This window comes from Capsella rubella, unplaced genomic scaffold (genome assembly GCF_000375325.1).
Source record: "Capsella rubella cultivar Monte Gargano unplaced genomic scaffold, Caprub1_0 scaffold_5, whole genome shotgun sequence".
NCBI classification, from domain to species: domain Eukaryota; kingdom Viridiplantae; phylum Streptophyta; class Magnoliopsida; order Brassicales; family Brassicaceae; genus Capsella; species Capsella rubella.
In genome coordinates, this window is record NW_006238919.1 from 1825755 (window position 1) to 1839821 (window position 14067).

The 14067-nt window shown below is 32.3% G+C and overlaps 3 protein-coding genes across 3 annotated transcripts in view; 2 read left to right on the forward strand and 1 right to left on the reverse strand.

The window, feature by feature from the left end:
* Nucleotides 1–766: 766 nt before the first annotated feature.
* On the reverse strand, nt 767–4003 carry LOC17885990 (protein DETOXIFICATION 29). Its single transcript, XM_006290888.2, has 8 exons — nt 3651–4003; nt 2614–3155; nt 2433–2519; nt 1915–1971; nt 1602–1840; nt 1240–1358; nt 1042–1128; nt 767–967 (listed from the first exon to the last, which is right to left on the reverse strand). The coding sequence occupies exons 1-8, from the start codon at nt 3951–3953 to the stop codon at nt 896–898; spliced, it is 1506 nt and encodes a 501-aa protein (XP_006290950.1). The 5' UTR covers nt 3954–4003; the 3' UTR covers nt 767–895.
* A 1216-nt stretch (nt 4004–5219) lies between these two features.
* On the forward strand, nt 5220–7500 carry LOC17886876. Its single transcript, XM_006290692.2, has one exon. It carries the CDS (start codon nt 5358–5360, stop codon nt 7200–7202), a length of 1845 nt encoding a protein of 614 aa, XP_006290754.1. The 5' UTR covers nt 5220–5357; the 3' UTR covers nt 7203–7500.
* Nucleotides 7501–11782: 4282 nt separating this feature from the next.
* Nucleotides 11783–14067, forward strand: part of LOC17884988 (polygalacturonase At1g48100) — a 3348-nt gene continuing 1063 nt past the window's right edge. Inside the window, exons 1-6 of the mRNA XM_006293278.2 lie at nt 11783–12059; nt 12137–12430; nt 12619–12654; nt 12751–12958; nt 13734–13815; nt 13922–14030. Of these exons, the coding sequence (XP_006293340.2) occupies nt 11808–12059; nt 12137–12430; nt 12619–12654; nt 12751–12958; nt 13734–13815; nt 13922–14030 (981 nt within the window). The 5' untranslated portion in view covers nt 11783–11807. The remainder of the gene's footprint in view (nt 12060–12136; nt 12431–12618; nt 12655–12750; nt 12959–13733; nt 13816–13921; nt 14031–14067) is intronic.

Below are 14067 nucleotides of genomic sequence, written 5' to 3' on the forward strand. Positions count from 1 at the left end.
CAAGTCTAAAAAATTAATACCAACAATAAATATCGTAAACGGCATTGGCCAGACACACTGGTTGGTGCAAGTCTAAAAAAATTGACACCAACAATAAATATGAAGAAACAATAATAGAAGGAGAATAATACTGTTTACTGTTTACAGATTAAGAAGTCTTAACTAATTTTAAATTTGTATGAACATGTGGGATTGTACATTAGTAGACTTATGAGTTATGACACAAATCCAAAGAGCGGGACAAGTTCAACACAAAGCAACCTAACCAAGACTTCAAGTGAACATGGCTACATGAGCCTTGTCTTAGTCCACTTATGACACCAGTAGAATCAGTGAAGTCTTTGTGGGGAGGTAACAATTAATGAGGTTTATTTTCCGACTTGTAATTGTCGGCATAATTGATGAGAAACAAAATTAATACAATGAATGTGTTAGATAGAAAATATAGATGTACCTAATTCATGCTCAATAAATATAATCTGAGTATAGTATCAGTCGAACCAATGGCATGCACGAATACGATTTTTGACGTTAAGAGAGGTAACTCGTTTTTCTCACCTCCTTGGTTCCTTATCATGTCTCTATCCACTTCATTGTATAACAAAACAATTGGAAATTGAAAAATAATGTATGTATATGGTGTGATTTGAAAGTTTAAGTGCAACTAGTTTGTTAGAGATAATTTATTTTGGTTGTGTTTGTATGATGTGATTGAACTTTTCAATTCTTGAGACATATATATATGCCTTTTCATTAGACTAATTAATCTCTCTATTAAAGAGTTTATAATTAATAACCAAACACAAAGAACATAACCTATTATGACCAAATACAAAGGGTGAAAAAAAAGTCTTTCTTCAATGTGATTGAAAGAACTTTGGCCTATGAACTCTTTTTAGGTTATGAGTTGCTTTATTTCAGATGACTCTCCTCCCCATTCTCTTATCCTGTCCTCAGCCATTGAAGCCTATACATATATAACCAAGAAGTTGCATTAGAACATTGAAGGCTAAAATTTTAGACAACATATAGAATAAGTACCTCTGTGTCCCAATTCGTTTTGCAGATCATCCATGTTAACACTATTGTCTGAACCACGGTTCCCGTCAACATCCCGCACCAAATTCCCTAGCAAATCAAAGATATTTCGCATTTTATCGGTCTTTTTAGTTATGGCTCATTGTATATATTTTCAAGGATGATGGTAATATGAAAATAGAAAGATTTGAGTTTCATTACCGTTACACCATAGTTAAGCTTGTAGCCCAATAATAGACCTAATGGGACTCCAAACAAGTAATAGCATGCGATGTTAACGTATGCCACCACTGCTTGCCATCCAGCTCCCACAGCCACCCCTGATATTTCATATTTATTACCATAAGGCCATCGAATTCATTAAAGCTTCTCACACATAACGTCACAACCAATGTCTTAATCGAGTTATAGTAACATTTCCCTATTTAGTTAAACAATATCTAATCAAACCAATAGAGTACTCATTCACATAGAAGTAAGTATAAATCTGAAATCAGTCAAACCGATCAGTCCGAACCAAGTTCTATTTCAAACGTAATGGTAACAATATATGATTTGATTACCTGATAAGACAGGTTGGGCATTGTTGATGACAATGGAGAGTGCAAGTATTGGTGTGAGTTCTTTAACAAGAATGATGACTTTTTGGTCTTTCACAAATAATGATGGATACTGATCTCTAAAGATGAGTAGAACCATTGATACAACGAACCCGATCAGCGTCGATGTTATCACAGCTACCAATAGTGAGAACTTGGCGGTTCTTGGATGGTTTGCTCCTAATTCATTAGACACTCTCACGCTGCACCATTTTAATTATGTTTCAAGTTATTATATAATTAAAGCTAGTTTATAACTTTTGCACGTATTTTTTACCTTACGGCGGCGTTCATCCCAAAAGCAATCATTGCAGTCCATCCCAATATATTCATGCTACAAGACCCAAAACAAAAAGTTTAGACGTATACATTAAAAGTTAATTTAACATAATATAAAGTTTTAACAATAATAAATAGTTAATATATATGACATGTGTTATTTTTCTATATAAATATGACTAAAACAAAATGTTACAGAAATAAATTAAAAAAGTACAAGAGAATAAGAATAATGTTAATGCAGCAAATTATTTAAACTTAGCCACTAGCTAGGGTTTTCACTGCCCAAGAAACCTATGATTTTATAATTTAGTTGACGACAATACTAACGATTAATTAAGTCTCTACTCTCTACTACGCACGACGGATTAGTGCTAATTCCTAGAGATTCTTGATGATAACTTTAAAAAATTCAAGAAACTGAATAAATCAAACAACGAATCTTATAAACCTTAAATAACTTCTTTAATTATAAAAATAGTACTTGTAAAAACACTAAAAATTATATAAATTTACCAGATGGAGAGGGCGGCTACAGAGACTTCAGCATCCTTCAAATATCCAGCAAATAATATGATTGCCATAAAATACCAAACCTCCAAGCTTTTCAAAAGTGTAACCATTCAATCAAATTAAAAATAACACTAATTAAAATAAAATAAAAACATTAAGTAGAGGGTTTGGTTATAAGACTAACCAGAGCATAACAGCAGAAGCCAAAGACAATCTAACAAAGCTCCACAAATTACGAAACGCTTCCCACGACAAACCAGACCAAGCCTCACCACACGTACCACTAAATATATACACGATCTGAGCCGTGTCAATGAACCACCACGACGCGTTAAGCACCACGGCTAGACCAGCCATACCCCAATGGAGCTTAACTACAACAAACCACGTGAGTGGCACGTGTATAGCTAGTGCAACAGCCGCGATAGCTGCCATGACCATAATCTTGCTTTGAGATTGCAAGAACTTAGCGGTTGGGAAGTTGATGGCATAAGCGAAGATCTGAGGGATCATGTAGATGGAAAAGATCCCCGCGGCCCTAGATATCGCCGCGGTTTGGCCGATGAACGCGAGGATCGGGGCCGCGAAAATGTAAAGGAGGGTGAGGATAAGAGCGGTCACGTTTAGTATCACCCATGATCGTTGCAAGTAAACGCCAAGCATTGACAATTTCCCCGCTCCAAACGCTTGTCCACATAGCGTTTCTAACGCACTTCCCATTCCAAGCTAGGATTTGTTCAACAATTGCATAAGTATACGTTAAAGAGTTCAAAACAACAAAACAGAGCCAAACTTTTTAAAAATATAAAATAATGTGAAAATGTCTGTAAAAAAAAAGAAGGAAAAAACTGAATAAAGATAGTCTAATTATTTAATAAATAATTACTTTGACAATAAAAACCAAATAATCACGGATGCAATTGTCTTCTTGAACGTTATGTTTACATTTATTTAATTCAATAAATGGTATAATTAACCTTCTTCTTTTATATTATAAATATTTACGAATATTATCTTTGATAAAACAAAATTTAAATAACAGAATTTTTTGTTAATAATAATGTAAAAATACAAATATATCCCAACTTGGATTTTGTGAAACTTAGTGGGAAAAAAAAAATCTTGAATGATAAATATAAACCACAAAAAAAAAAAACATCTTGAATATGATAAAATGCAAACCACATATTATATGTTAAAACGAGGTGAATGTAACATTACCATGATCCCAAATGAGAAGCCGGCGATGACTGAGTTTTCGACGGAGACGGCGGCAAGAGAGATGGTGCTGATGTGACCGGCGAAGACCTGAGTAACAGCGCCGAGAGAATATTGGCTCATGCACGTGAAAATGGCAGGGCCGGCTAAGTACCATAGCTTCTTGGTTTCCACGTTAAACTCCCTAACGAAGCCACCGATGGTGGTGATCGGAGGAATATCTTCGACGGATGAGAAAGGAAGATCGGTACGTTCTTCCGCCGCCGCAGAGAGAAGTGTCTCCGTGAGGTTTTTGTCTTTCTCCATCTTGAGAGAGAAAGAGAGAGAGAGAGAGAGAGATTAAAGGAGGTCAAAGACTTAAGACCAATGAGTAAGGATCTTGGGTTTAATCAGTCATGACATATATAGAAGAAAAATATAGTTAATATGTTTGACATAAAGATGCAATTACGAAAATAAAATAAAATCAGAGAGTTGCATATATATTCAAGAACTTATAAGAAGAAAAACAACTTGTATAGCAACTAGCATTTAATAATAAAAAAATGCTAAATGTAGAAACAAATATCGTTTTGAGTTAATCAAATTATGATAGCAAAGTTTGGATGAATTATAAATTATCACATGTGTTTTGGTTTGGTCATATTATAAAATGAAAACTTATGTGTCAGTATTTGTTTTTTTTTTTATTACAACTTTGGTCAAGTAATACTATTAGTCTATTACTATAGCAATCAAAATTTTCATATTTATAACTGTTTTAAAAGTTTAACCATCCTGAATAAGAATATGTGATGTTGTTTTATAAATATCAATAAATTGGTTATCTAAAGACACAAGTCATAATTAAACCTATTTATATGACTTGTTATATAAAAAATACAATGAGTTTAAATAATTTTTTGAGGTTTTGAGTTAAAAAAAACCCTACATGAATTAAAAGAAAACCAAATCATTAGACTTTTAACTTTTTTTTTTGTTTCTCTTTTAACCAACTCCAAATCATGTTTCACCTTTGTCAAAAAGCTATAAATAATTTATATCCCATCAAAATCAAAATATCTTTCACTCTTCATCTTTCTCAAAAGGGCTATAACATTTTTATATAAGAATATGGGCTGAACTAAAATGCTTAAGCCCACGAAAATACATGTTTCCTTAATGCTTAAGCCCACAAAAACTGTAGGCCTTTTCGAAAATTTATAATCAAATTATGGTAAATATTAAATAATGAAAACTCTCACACCAAATGATTATAAAACCTACACACTATATATTCTTTACATTTTTATAGCTTTAGTAGGGAACATAAAATTACATATATACATGTAGATATGTTCATGTCCTAAAAATGATACAAATAAGAATGTTTTGTTAAATCTCTCGAACTAATGAACCCCTAAATTACATAACTTCATTAAAACGCTTCTTAATCTTAATCGAATCTTTCCACGCATTAATTACTTTAAAAGGAAACAAACAACACACGTAAGCCGTGTACTTCACGCGCTGGTCAAATCAGAAACCGTAGAAAAAGCAAAGAAACAAAAAAGAAAGAAAACAAAAACGGACTTGACTTATTAACAATGGCGACGACGACGATGATGAACTACAACAACAACAACACACACACACTAGCCACCACCCAGCTATAAGTCTGAACCAAAACCCTAGAAATCGAGAGAGAGGTGGAAGTTTTTTTTCCACTCCATGGAAGAAGAGAGTAAAATTGGAGATGAGCTCTCGATTCTGGTAGTTACGGCGGAGCGGCTCCGTGGAGCGGTGGATGAAGCTGAATCGTTTAAAACAGAGTGTGGTGAGGTTGGGAAACAAGTGGATCGTCTTGCTCAAATGCTTAGAACGCTTGTTCGATTCGTCACCGGTTCTTCTCAACAGGTTTATGACCGGCCGATTCGTAGAGTTATCGTCGACGTTAAGAAGAATCTAGAGCGAGGCTTTGCTCTTGTTCGCAAGTGTAGGAGGCACAATCTTATCCGGCGGGTTTGTACTATCATCAACGCTGGCGATTTTCGTAAGGTGATTAATCTTCTCGAATCTTCTAATGGTGATGTGAAATGGATTTTGAGTGTGTTTGATTCCGACGGAGAAGGGAGTTTCGGTGGTGGGATTGTGATTTCGCTTCCTCCGATTGCTACGAATGATCCGATTTTGCCTTGGGTTTGGTCTTTGGCTGCGTCGATACAGATGGGGAAATTGGTGGATAAGATTGATGCGGCGAATCAGCTTGGTTCGCTTGCTGGTGATAATGATCGGAATAAGAAGATTATTGTTGATGAAGGTGGTGTTGCTCCGTTGCTTAGGCTTTTGAAGGAGAGTTCATCGGCGGAAGGGCAAATCGCTGCGGCTACGGCGTTAGGGCTATTGGCTTGTGATGAGGATAAGGTTAGGTCTATTGTTAATGAACTTGGCGTTCCAATTATTGTTCAGGTTCTTGGTGATTCTTCTGTTAGGGTTCAGATTAAGGTAGCTACATTGGTGGCGAGAATGGCGGAGCATGATCCAATTGCTCAAGATGAGTTTGCTAGGCAGAGTGTGATTAAGCCTTTAGTTACGTTGCTTTCGCTGGATGTATTTGTGGATGATCTTCAGTTGAGTAAGCACAATAGTATCCACTCTCTTGTTCAGATGAACAAAGACATTGAGAAAGATCCTTCTTTGAAAATTCCTAGGCCGTTTAAGAGTTCTAAGTCGAATGTGTATCGTGAGATTGGTGGTAGTGGAAGTAAAACTGGGAATTTTAAGAAGGAGAGGGATAATGAGAATCCTGAGGTGAAACATGAGCTTAAGGTTAGTTGCGCGGAAGCTCTGTGGATGCTTGCTAGAGGGAATGTAGCGAATAGTAAGAGGATAACGGAAACGAAAGGGTTGCTTACTTTGGCGAAGATTGTGGAAAAAGAAGTTGGTGAGTTGCAGTACAATTGTCTGATGACTCTGATGGAGATAACCGCTGCTGCAGAATCGAATGCTGACCTTAAACGAGCAGCTTTCAAGACCAATTCCCCGGCCGCTAAAGCTGTTATTGACCAGATGTTATGGATTATCAAAGATGTTGATAGCCCGATTCTGAAAATTCCAGCGATCCAATCTATCGGGTCATTGGCGCGGACATTCCCTGCAAGGGAAACGAGAATGATCCAGCCATTGGTCGAGAAACTGGGAAGTAGCAACCAGGAAGTGGCGATAACATCTGTGATTTCATTGCAGAAATTCGTATGTCCCGAGAACTTCCTCTGCACAGAGCACTCGAAGAACATCATCGAATACGGGGCAATCTCGTTACTAATGAAGCTGATAAGGAACGTCGAGCAGCAGATGCAGTTACAGTGTCTAGCACTGCTCTGTTACCTTTCAATAAACGCTAGTAACAACGAGAAACTGGAACAAGCAAAGGTGTTGACTGTGCTCGAAGGTGCAGAACGGATGGCGGGTCTGCAGAACATGGAGTTGAGAGAACTCGTGTCGAAAGCGATATATCAGCTAAGTCTATACAATGCAGGAAGTCATAGTCAAATGCTATCGTATGGTGGTCCTTAAAAGGCGAAGAAGATACTAAGTTAACAGTTTGTTGGATTCATGGTACAGATCATAATCTCCATTGTTAGATTTTACAGAGAAAGAGCAATAGCAGAATCTCTCATTTTGTGATCGTTGATCGATCAAATCCTTCATTGTAAATGAAACGAAACAAAGATAATTAGATGGAAGGGTAATAAAACCAGCTTTGCTCTGTCTGATTTTTTGTTGTTGTTGCAAGTGTGGGCCTTATCTGTTTGTGTTATGAGGCCCAGTCGAATATTAGTGGTTCAACAGATGCGTATTGTTGTCTGTTTTTTTTACTTTTTGTTGAATTATCAAATTTTTTGTCATTTTATTTGGTTAAAAGTTAAAACATTTCCTCTAATAATAGTAGCATTTACTCTATAAATTACTCTTTCTTGTAATTCCAACTCATATAATCTAGCTCATGCAGCTAGATTGTTGACTTCAGAAATTTTTTTTTGTAAACATTTATTAATGAACGTGTAGTTGACAAAAAAAAAAACGTTTCCTCTAATAACGGTGTACTAGGTTTGGACCCGCGCTACAGCGCGGGGGAAATATTTACATATATATAACCTTTAACAGATTAGAATATGTTACATTTTAATTTTATTGCAGTGCAATCGATTAAGGTGAATCATATATATGCATAATAAGGTTAAATAAAATAATAAAGGAAAAAAGCGAGTAAATAATCATATAGTAGAAGTAGGAATATATGTAAAAATTACATATTTACAATATATTTTTTGAATGACCAACCAGTAACATAATTCATTTTGTAAAAAACATTATTCATAACTCGTTTTATCATTATAATTGTGATTTTAACAAACTACCCGTGAACTATCTAAAATTTACATAGTTTGATATATATAATATATTTTATCAATAAAAATTATGTCTCTAAAATTACATTTATATATTCAAAAAATATTTTCAATATTTTAAATTATAAAATTTTCATATATTTGAACCTTTAATTATAATATTTTGATACTTTTTGAAATTTTAAATAAGCTCATGTAACAATGGTTTTAATATTAGTCATACAGATACTCATAATGAATTTAGACCATTGTCCAAAATATTTAACCGAATGTAGTTGAGTATTATATATCCGTTTTGAAAAATTCAAATTGCAACATATGCAAAAAAAAAGTTAAATTTTTATTAAATGTTTATATTATATAGTATAATATCATAAATTAAAATAAGATCAAATAAAAGTGAAAGAAGAATAAATTTTTTTTTTTAAGATTATATTAAATTAGTTAGGGTAATATTAGGAAATCGTATAATTAGTTATGGAAATAATATAATCCTAAAATTAGATATGGGAAGTATCCGATGTATGTATCCAAACCCATTTTAATATCCAATTTTGAAATATCCAAATGATAAAATTGGGTTAAGTTTTTAATTTTGACCCGACCCGTATTCTTTTGTACTTCTCTTTTACTAATATAGAGATAGTTATTTATCAATTTATATGATTCGCATGTATTGTGTTGTGCTATTTTCATACTTTTATTTTCTAGTATTTTGAAACTCAGAATTAGTAGTTTGTTTTATTATACTTAGTCCATTTCTATCATTATCGAATATATATATATATATATATATATATGTACTAAAAATAATTTACTTAATTTATTCGACACTTAATAAAAATATTGAATTATAATTTATAAACTATGATTAAACTATAGTAATTTTCAAGTAATCAATCATTTCAGTAGAAATTAAAATAAATAAATGTTTGATTTCAAACATTCATCAAAATGTATATACTCTTTTTAAATATAAGATGTAGTGGAATTGTAAATGTTATCATCTCCTTTTTAATTGGATGATAATATTTTTCTCATTTTTTCTATGGTATCTTTGTTACTAGTATGCATAGGAATCTTTCTATGATAATTTTTTTATCACTATTTATTTTGATAAATGTCTAATTTTTCTTACTAAAGCTAAAAATTTCCAACATGTATGTCCCTTTTTAGTCAAAAAAAAAAAAAACATGGAATATAAATATAATCTTAATTAATCCTCCAAATGTTGCGATTTCTTGTAATTATCACTACAAATAGGCTAAAAACAATACCTAATAGAGAATTTATGTCTAAATTATGTAAAGTAGAATTTTATTGAATTAAAAATCCCTTTAAAATGATTTTGCTAATATAAGAGATTCTACGCAAAAACAATAAATTCAAACATTTTAAATTATGTTATACTAATGTTTTGGATAATATCGGTTAGCCAAATAATATTTATGAATATATGAAATGGAAATTCGAGTGTACCAAATTTGTTTTGGTATGTAATGTTACTTAGTCGACATTCATTGATTTAGGTACTACTTTGTGATTTCATTATCACTATAAGAAAACATATATTAATACTCTTCTAATTCAAGGGAACATAATATATAATTAAAGATTATTGTGGATTGTGTTACACTATGTCCAGATTCAGTTTCCTAATGAAAGTTGTGGATCTGTGGTATAAAATGTTTGTAAATTAAAATATTTGATATGTCCAAAGCTTTGAGAAAAATTTTGTTTGATAATTTCATTGATTCATTTTCTCAAAAAACCAAATTTCATGTGTTAAATTTTAGGAAGCATTTTATTTTCCTATTGCTATTTAACTATTCAATATTGTTTTGCAATTTTCTTTCATTCTTATATAAATTGACTGACCTTTTGCATCTTTACGCTTTAAAAACATGTATGCAATCATATATACAAGCCTAGATAATACAAATAATATATTAAATAATTTCTTATTATAAAGAATAATTAATATATAAAAGAAAATATTTTTTATAAATAATATTAATACAACATAAGAATTTGAACTGGGGTATTATTTTCTTTGATTACTTTATAATTTTATTGCTAATATCTAAAGTTTGTAGGACTTCTTGACAATTAAAATTTAATTATAAAAAACTTGCAAAAGATCATTAGAGAAATAGTGGTGTGTTGCCAACTTAAGTTTGTCCTAAACTCATAGCCTTTTTAATTCACCAAACAGCCAACTTTGAGTTTTGTCTTCTTTTGGCAAATTAGAATTATGATATAAAATATGATAGTGATTCTTAGTTACTGTTTGTCTCTCTATTAATAAATAGCAAATTATTGTTTCCAAAAGTTTTCGTTATTTTAATCAGAATTCTTTCTCTACAATTAACTCACTAAGATAAATAAATACAAAATTTTGGGCAAACTACACAGTAAGATAATTTATGTACCACATTGTATCATGTATTCATCCGCGGTAACACGATAAGAAAACAATGGTGGTGAAATGAGTTATATTGCAATGTAAACTTTAGTAATGTAGTGTTGAATTAAAACTTAGATTTAAATCTTTATTACAAATTTCCGTTGATTAACTAAGCTATCTAATTTTAAGCACATTTGAATTAGTTGAACTAGCAAAAGTTCATTGAAGAGAATTAACTAATGTTTTGGCACCAACCTATTAGTTTTTGGATAAGGTATATTTTACTTTTATAATGTAAAAGTGTGCATAATTAACTGTTGCTTATGATTGAAGAACAAAGCAATTGCTACAGATCATTCAGCATTAACCCATTTTAATTATTACTCAACAATTCACCACCTTTTCCATTAGAGGTGTTATACAAATTTATCCATAACATAATTTTTTTTTTTTTGGACAAACATCCATAACATAATCTATGTCATCATATTATATATTAATTATCAGCCCTTGGGGTTTTATTCTTCTTTTTATAATAGTATGCAGCAACCTTTATCTAAATAAGTTAAATTAAATTAGGAGGCTTCATACATCTTTCATATAATACATATAAAGAATACATAGACATATACATGCATTGCAAAATTTATGTTCATTAATTGTAATGCTTTATTGCTTTTTAGTTGGCATTTGTGTTACCATTTTGGATCTAGTGGAGCAACACATTAATAAATTGGTCTTTACACTATATACTAGTATATGTTTTCATCGTTATGTCTATTAATTTGGAACCAATTCAAGAATATAAAATAAGAGGCTGAAAATTATTGTTTATGAGAATTGTTAATTAACACTAAAGGACCCAAAGAATGTATTTTAATAAAGCCTATAAAAAAAAGTGTTGAAAGATTAAGGTTCTCCATTAATGGTTTTGCAGTTTTCTGTAGATTTAGAGATATATAATTAAGTCTAAGATGTGTTATAATTAGTGTACCTAAATGTGTTTGGAGATTTTTTTAATTTATAAAACTTTGTCATGGAACCTTATTTGTAAGATTTATGACTTGCGATCAACAAAGAGGAGAAAGAGCTTTTTTTATTCTTCACTAGTCAATCCAATTTTAAAGATTCATATGTGAAAAATTTTCTTGGTGGAGTTATGAAATTTGTTATACTTATACCTGAGTTACAAAACCTAATTTTTTTTCTTCTTTTTGGAGTTCTAAAGGGTATTTATGAAAATAACACAAAAGAAAAGGTATATTCTGCAAAACTATTGCTATATAACACCTTTGTAGCCATTTCTTTTCACAATACACTAACAAAGGAATCAAAAGATAACAAAAAGGTATAAGAGAGAATATGAAGACAATAAAGAGTTCGCCACTTTTAGCTATGCTGGTCGGTGTCATTATCGTAGTCGCCGCCATCTCCACCATCTCCGTCGAGGGTCGTAAACATCACATCAAGAAGATCAAACCCAAACACCGTCGTCATTCGAAAAATATACCTAGCGGGTCTCCCGCACCGGCTCCTTACCCGTCCACTCATGATGGCGTTTTCAACATTCTCTCCTTTGGTGCCAAGGGTGATGGACTCTCCGACGACTCAAAGGTACGTCCATATATATTCAACATGAACCTTTCATGTGCATTTACCATTTGTGTACAAAACATTTTCTAATCGTGTAGGCATTGGTCGGAGCGTGGAAGGCAGCTTGCAAAGTAGCCGGTGGGAAAGTGGAGGTTCCGGGAGGAAAAGAGTTTATGGTGAAGGCAGTGACACTACAAGGGCCGTGCATGGAGGAGACGGTTATTCAAATAGAAGGAACCTTAGTGGCACCGGAGAAGATAGGGTCATGGCCTAAGTCAAGCTTGTTTCAATGGCTTAACTTCAAATGGGTCAGTCATGTGACCATCCAAGGCTCAGGGACTCTTAATGGTCGTGGCTCTAACTGGTGGAACTTAGACACTTATCAAACTCAGGTACGCTTAATTGGTTTACTTATACTGAAAGAGTGAATTAAACACATTCAATCTTGTATATATTATAATTGAAATCAAGATTGTTTGTTTCTATGTATTTTTGAAAGAAAAAAAGTATATAAAACGTTTTGCTATATATGTTCGTTTAATAGTTTGTGAGATTTTAATTTGTGGTTTGTTTGCTTCAGACGAGAAACAAGTATATCCCACCAATGAAACCAACGGTACATAACTCTATTTTTAGTATATAGTTTTATTTTAATTAACATTAAATTCATAGAAATTTTTTTAGTGATGGGTTATGTGAATTATATGTTTAGGCACTTAGGTTTTATGCAAGTGACAACGTGACGGTTCGTGACATAAGTATCGTGAACAGCCCATTGTGCCATTTGAAGTTCGATGACTCGGACGGTGTCAAAATCAACAACGTAACGATCTCGTCCCCGGAGAATAGCCCTAACACCGACGGCATCCACCTCCAGAACACACGTAACGTCGAGATTCAACACTCTAACATCGCTTGTGGTAATTCATATACATTCTCTTACTTAAAAATTTATTTATTTTCTTTATTCATTAACTGTATACAAAACTTTTATATATGTATAGTTCCATAGACTTATTTTATTTCATATGATCACGACCCTAAGAAAATTAGCCGTATCAAACTATATGACATATATAAAAACGATGTTCTTGCAAAAAAGAGAAGATATAAACCAGAAATCAAGAAGATATATAGCCATTACATAGATATATATAGAGTTAGAAAATGATTTTTTATACAGTTCCATTGTTCTAGTGTTATTATGCGACTCATCATATCATCATTCTACAATATGAAATACATTAATAAAAAACTATAAAAGACATTTATTTATATAATTGAACTTGAACATAGTGGTTGTCACGTTGTGGACGCCAAAGTGTGAAAAAAAAATGTTAGCACGAAAAGATAATGTAAAATTATAAAAGTAAAGACATGAAACAGGAAGAGACATCATTGGCTATTTGGCTTAATAAAGAACAAGACTTAAATAACGGTATAAAACTGTCACCAAACTAACTTTTTAAGCAAACTATAGCAAGCATGCAGAATGAAAAAGACTCTTTTATAATATACAAATTAAGAAAGGTTACATGGACCAGAGAGATATTCTAAAAGTTTAAAATACTATTCAGTATTCACAAATCATATTATAATAAACTTTTAACAATTAATTAGTAGTTATACACTATTTATCTATTTTGGGCAGGATTTTAACTCTAGAATTTTCTATTTTAATCCTTTTTGATACAGGAGATGACTGTGTATCCATCCAAACAGGCTCCTCCAATGTTCACATCCACCATATCAGTTGTGGCCCTGGCCATGGCATAAGGTCTATATATAATATTAAATCTCTTTTTACTTTTCATTATATTATTCTTTTTCACTTTTTACTAATTTTGATTTTGATTTTGATTTGTTTTGGTTTGTGATCACAGCATAGGTGGACTAGGGAAAGATAAGAGTGTAGCATGCGTTTCTGATATCATTGTAGAGGATATCTCTATACAGAACACTCTTGCTGGTGTTCGAATCAAGACTTGGCAGGTACATCTTATCAAATATAGACACGACATGATTATAT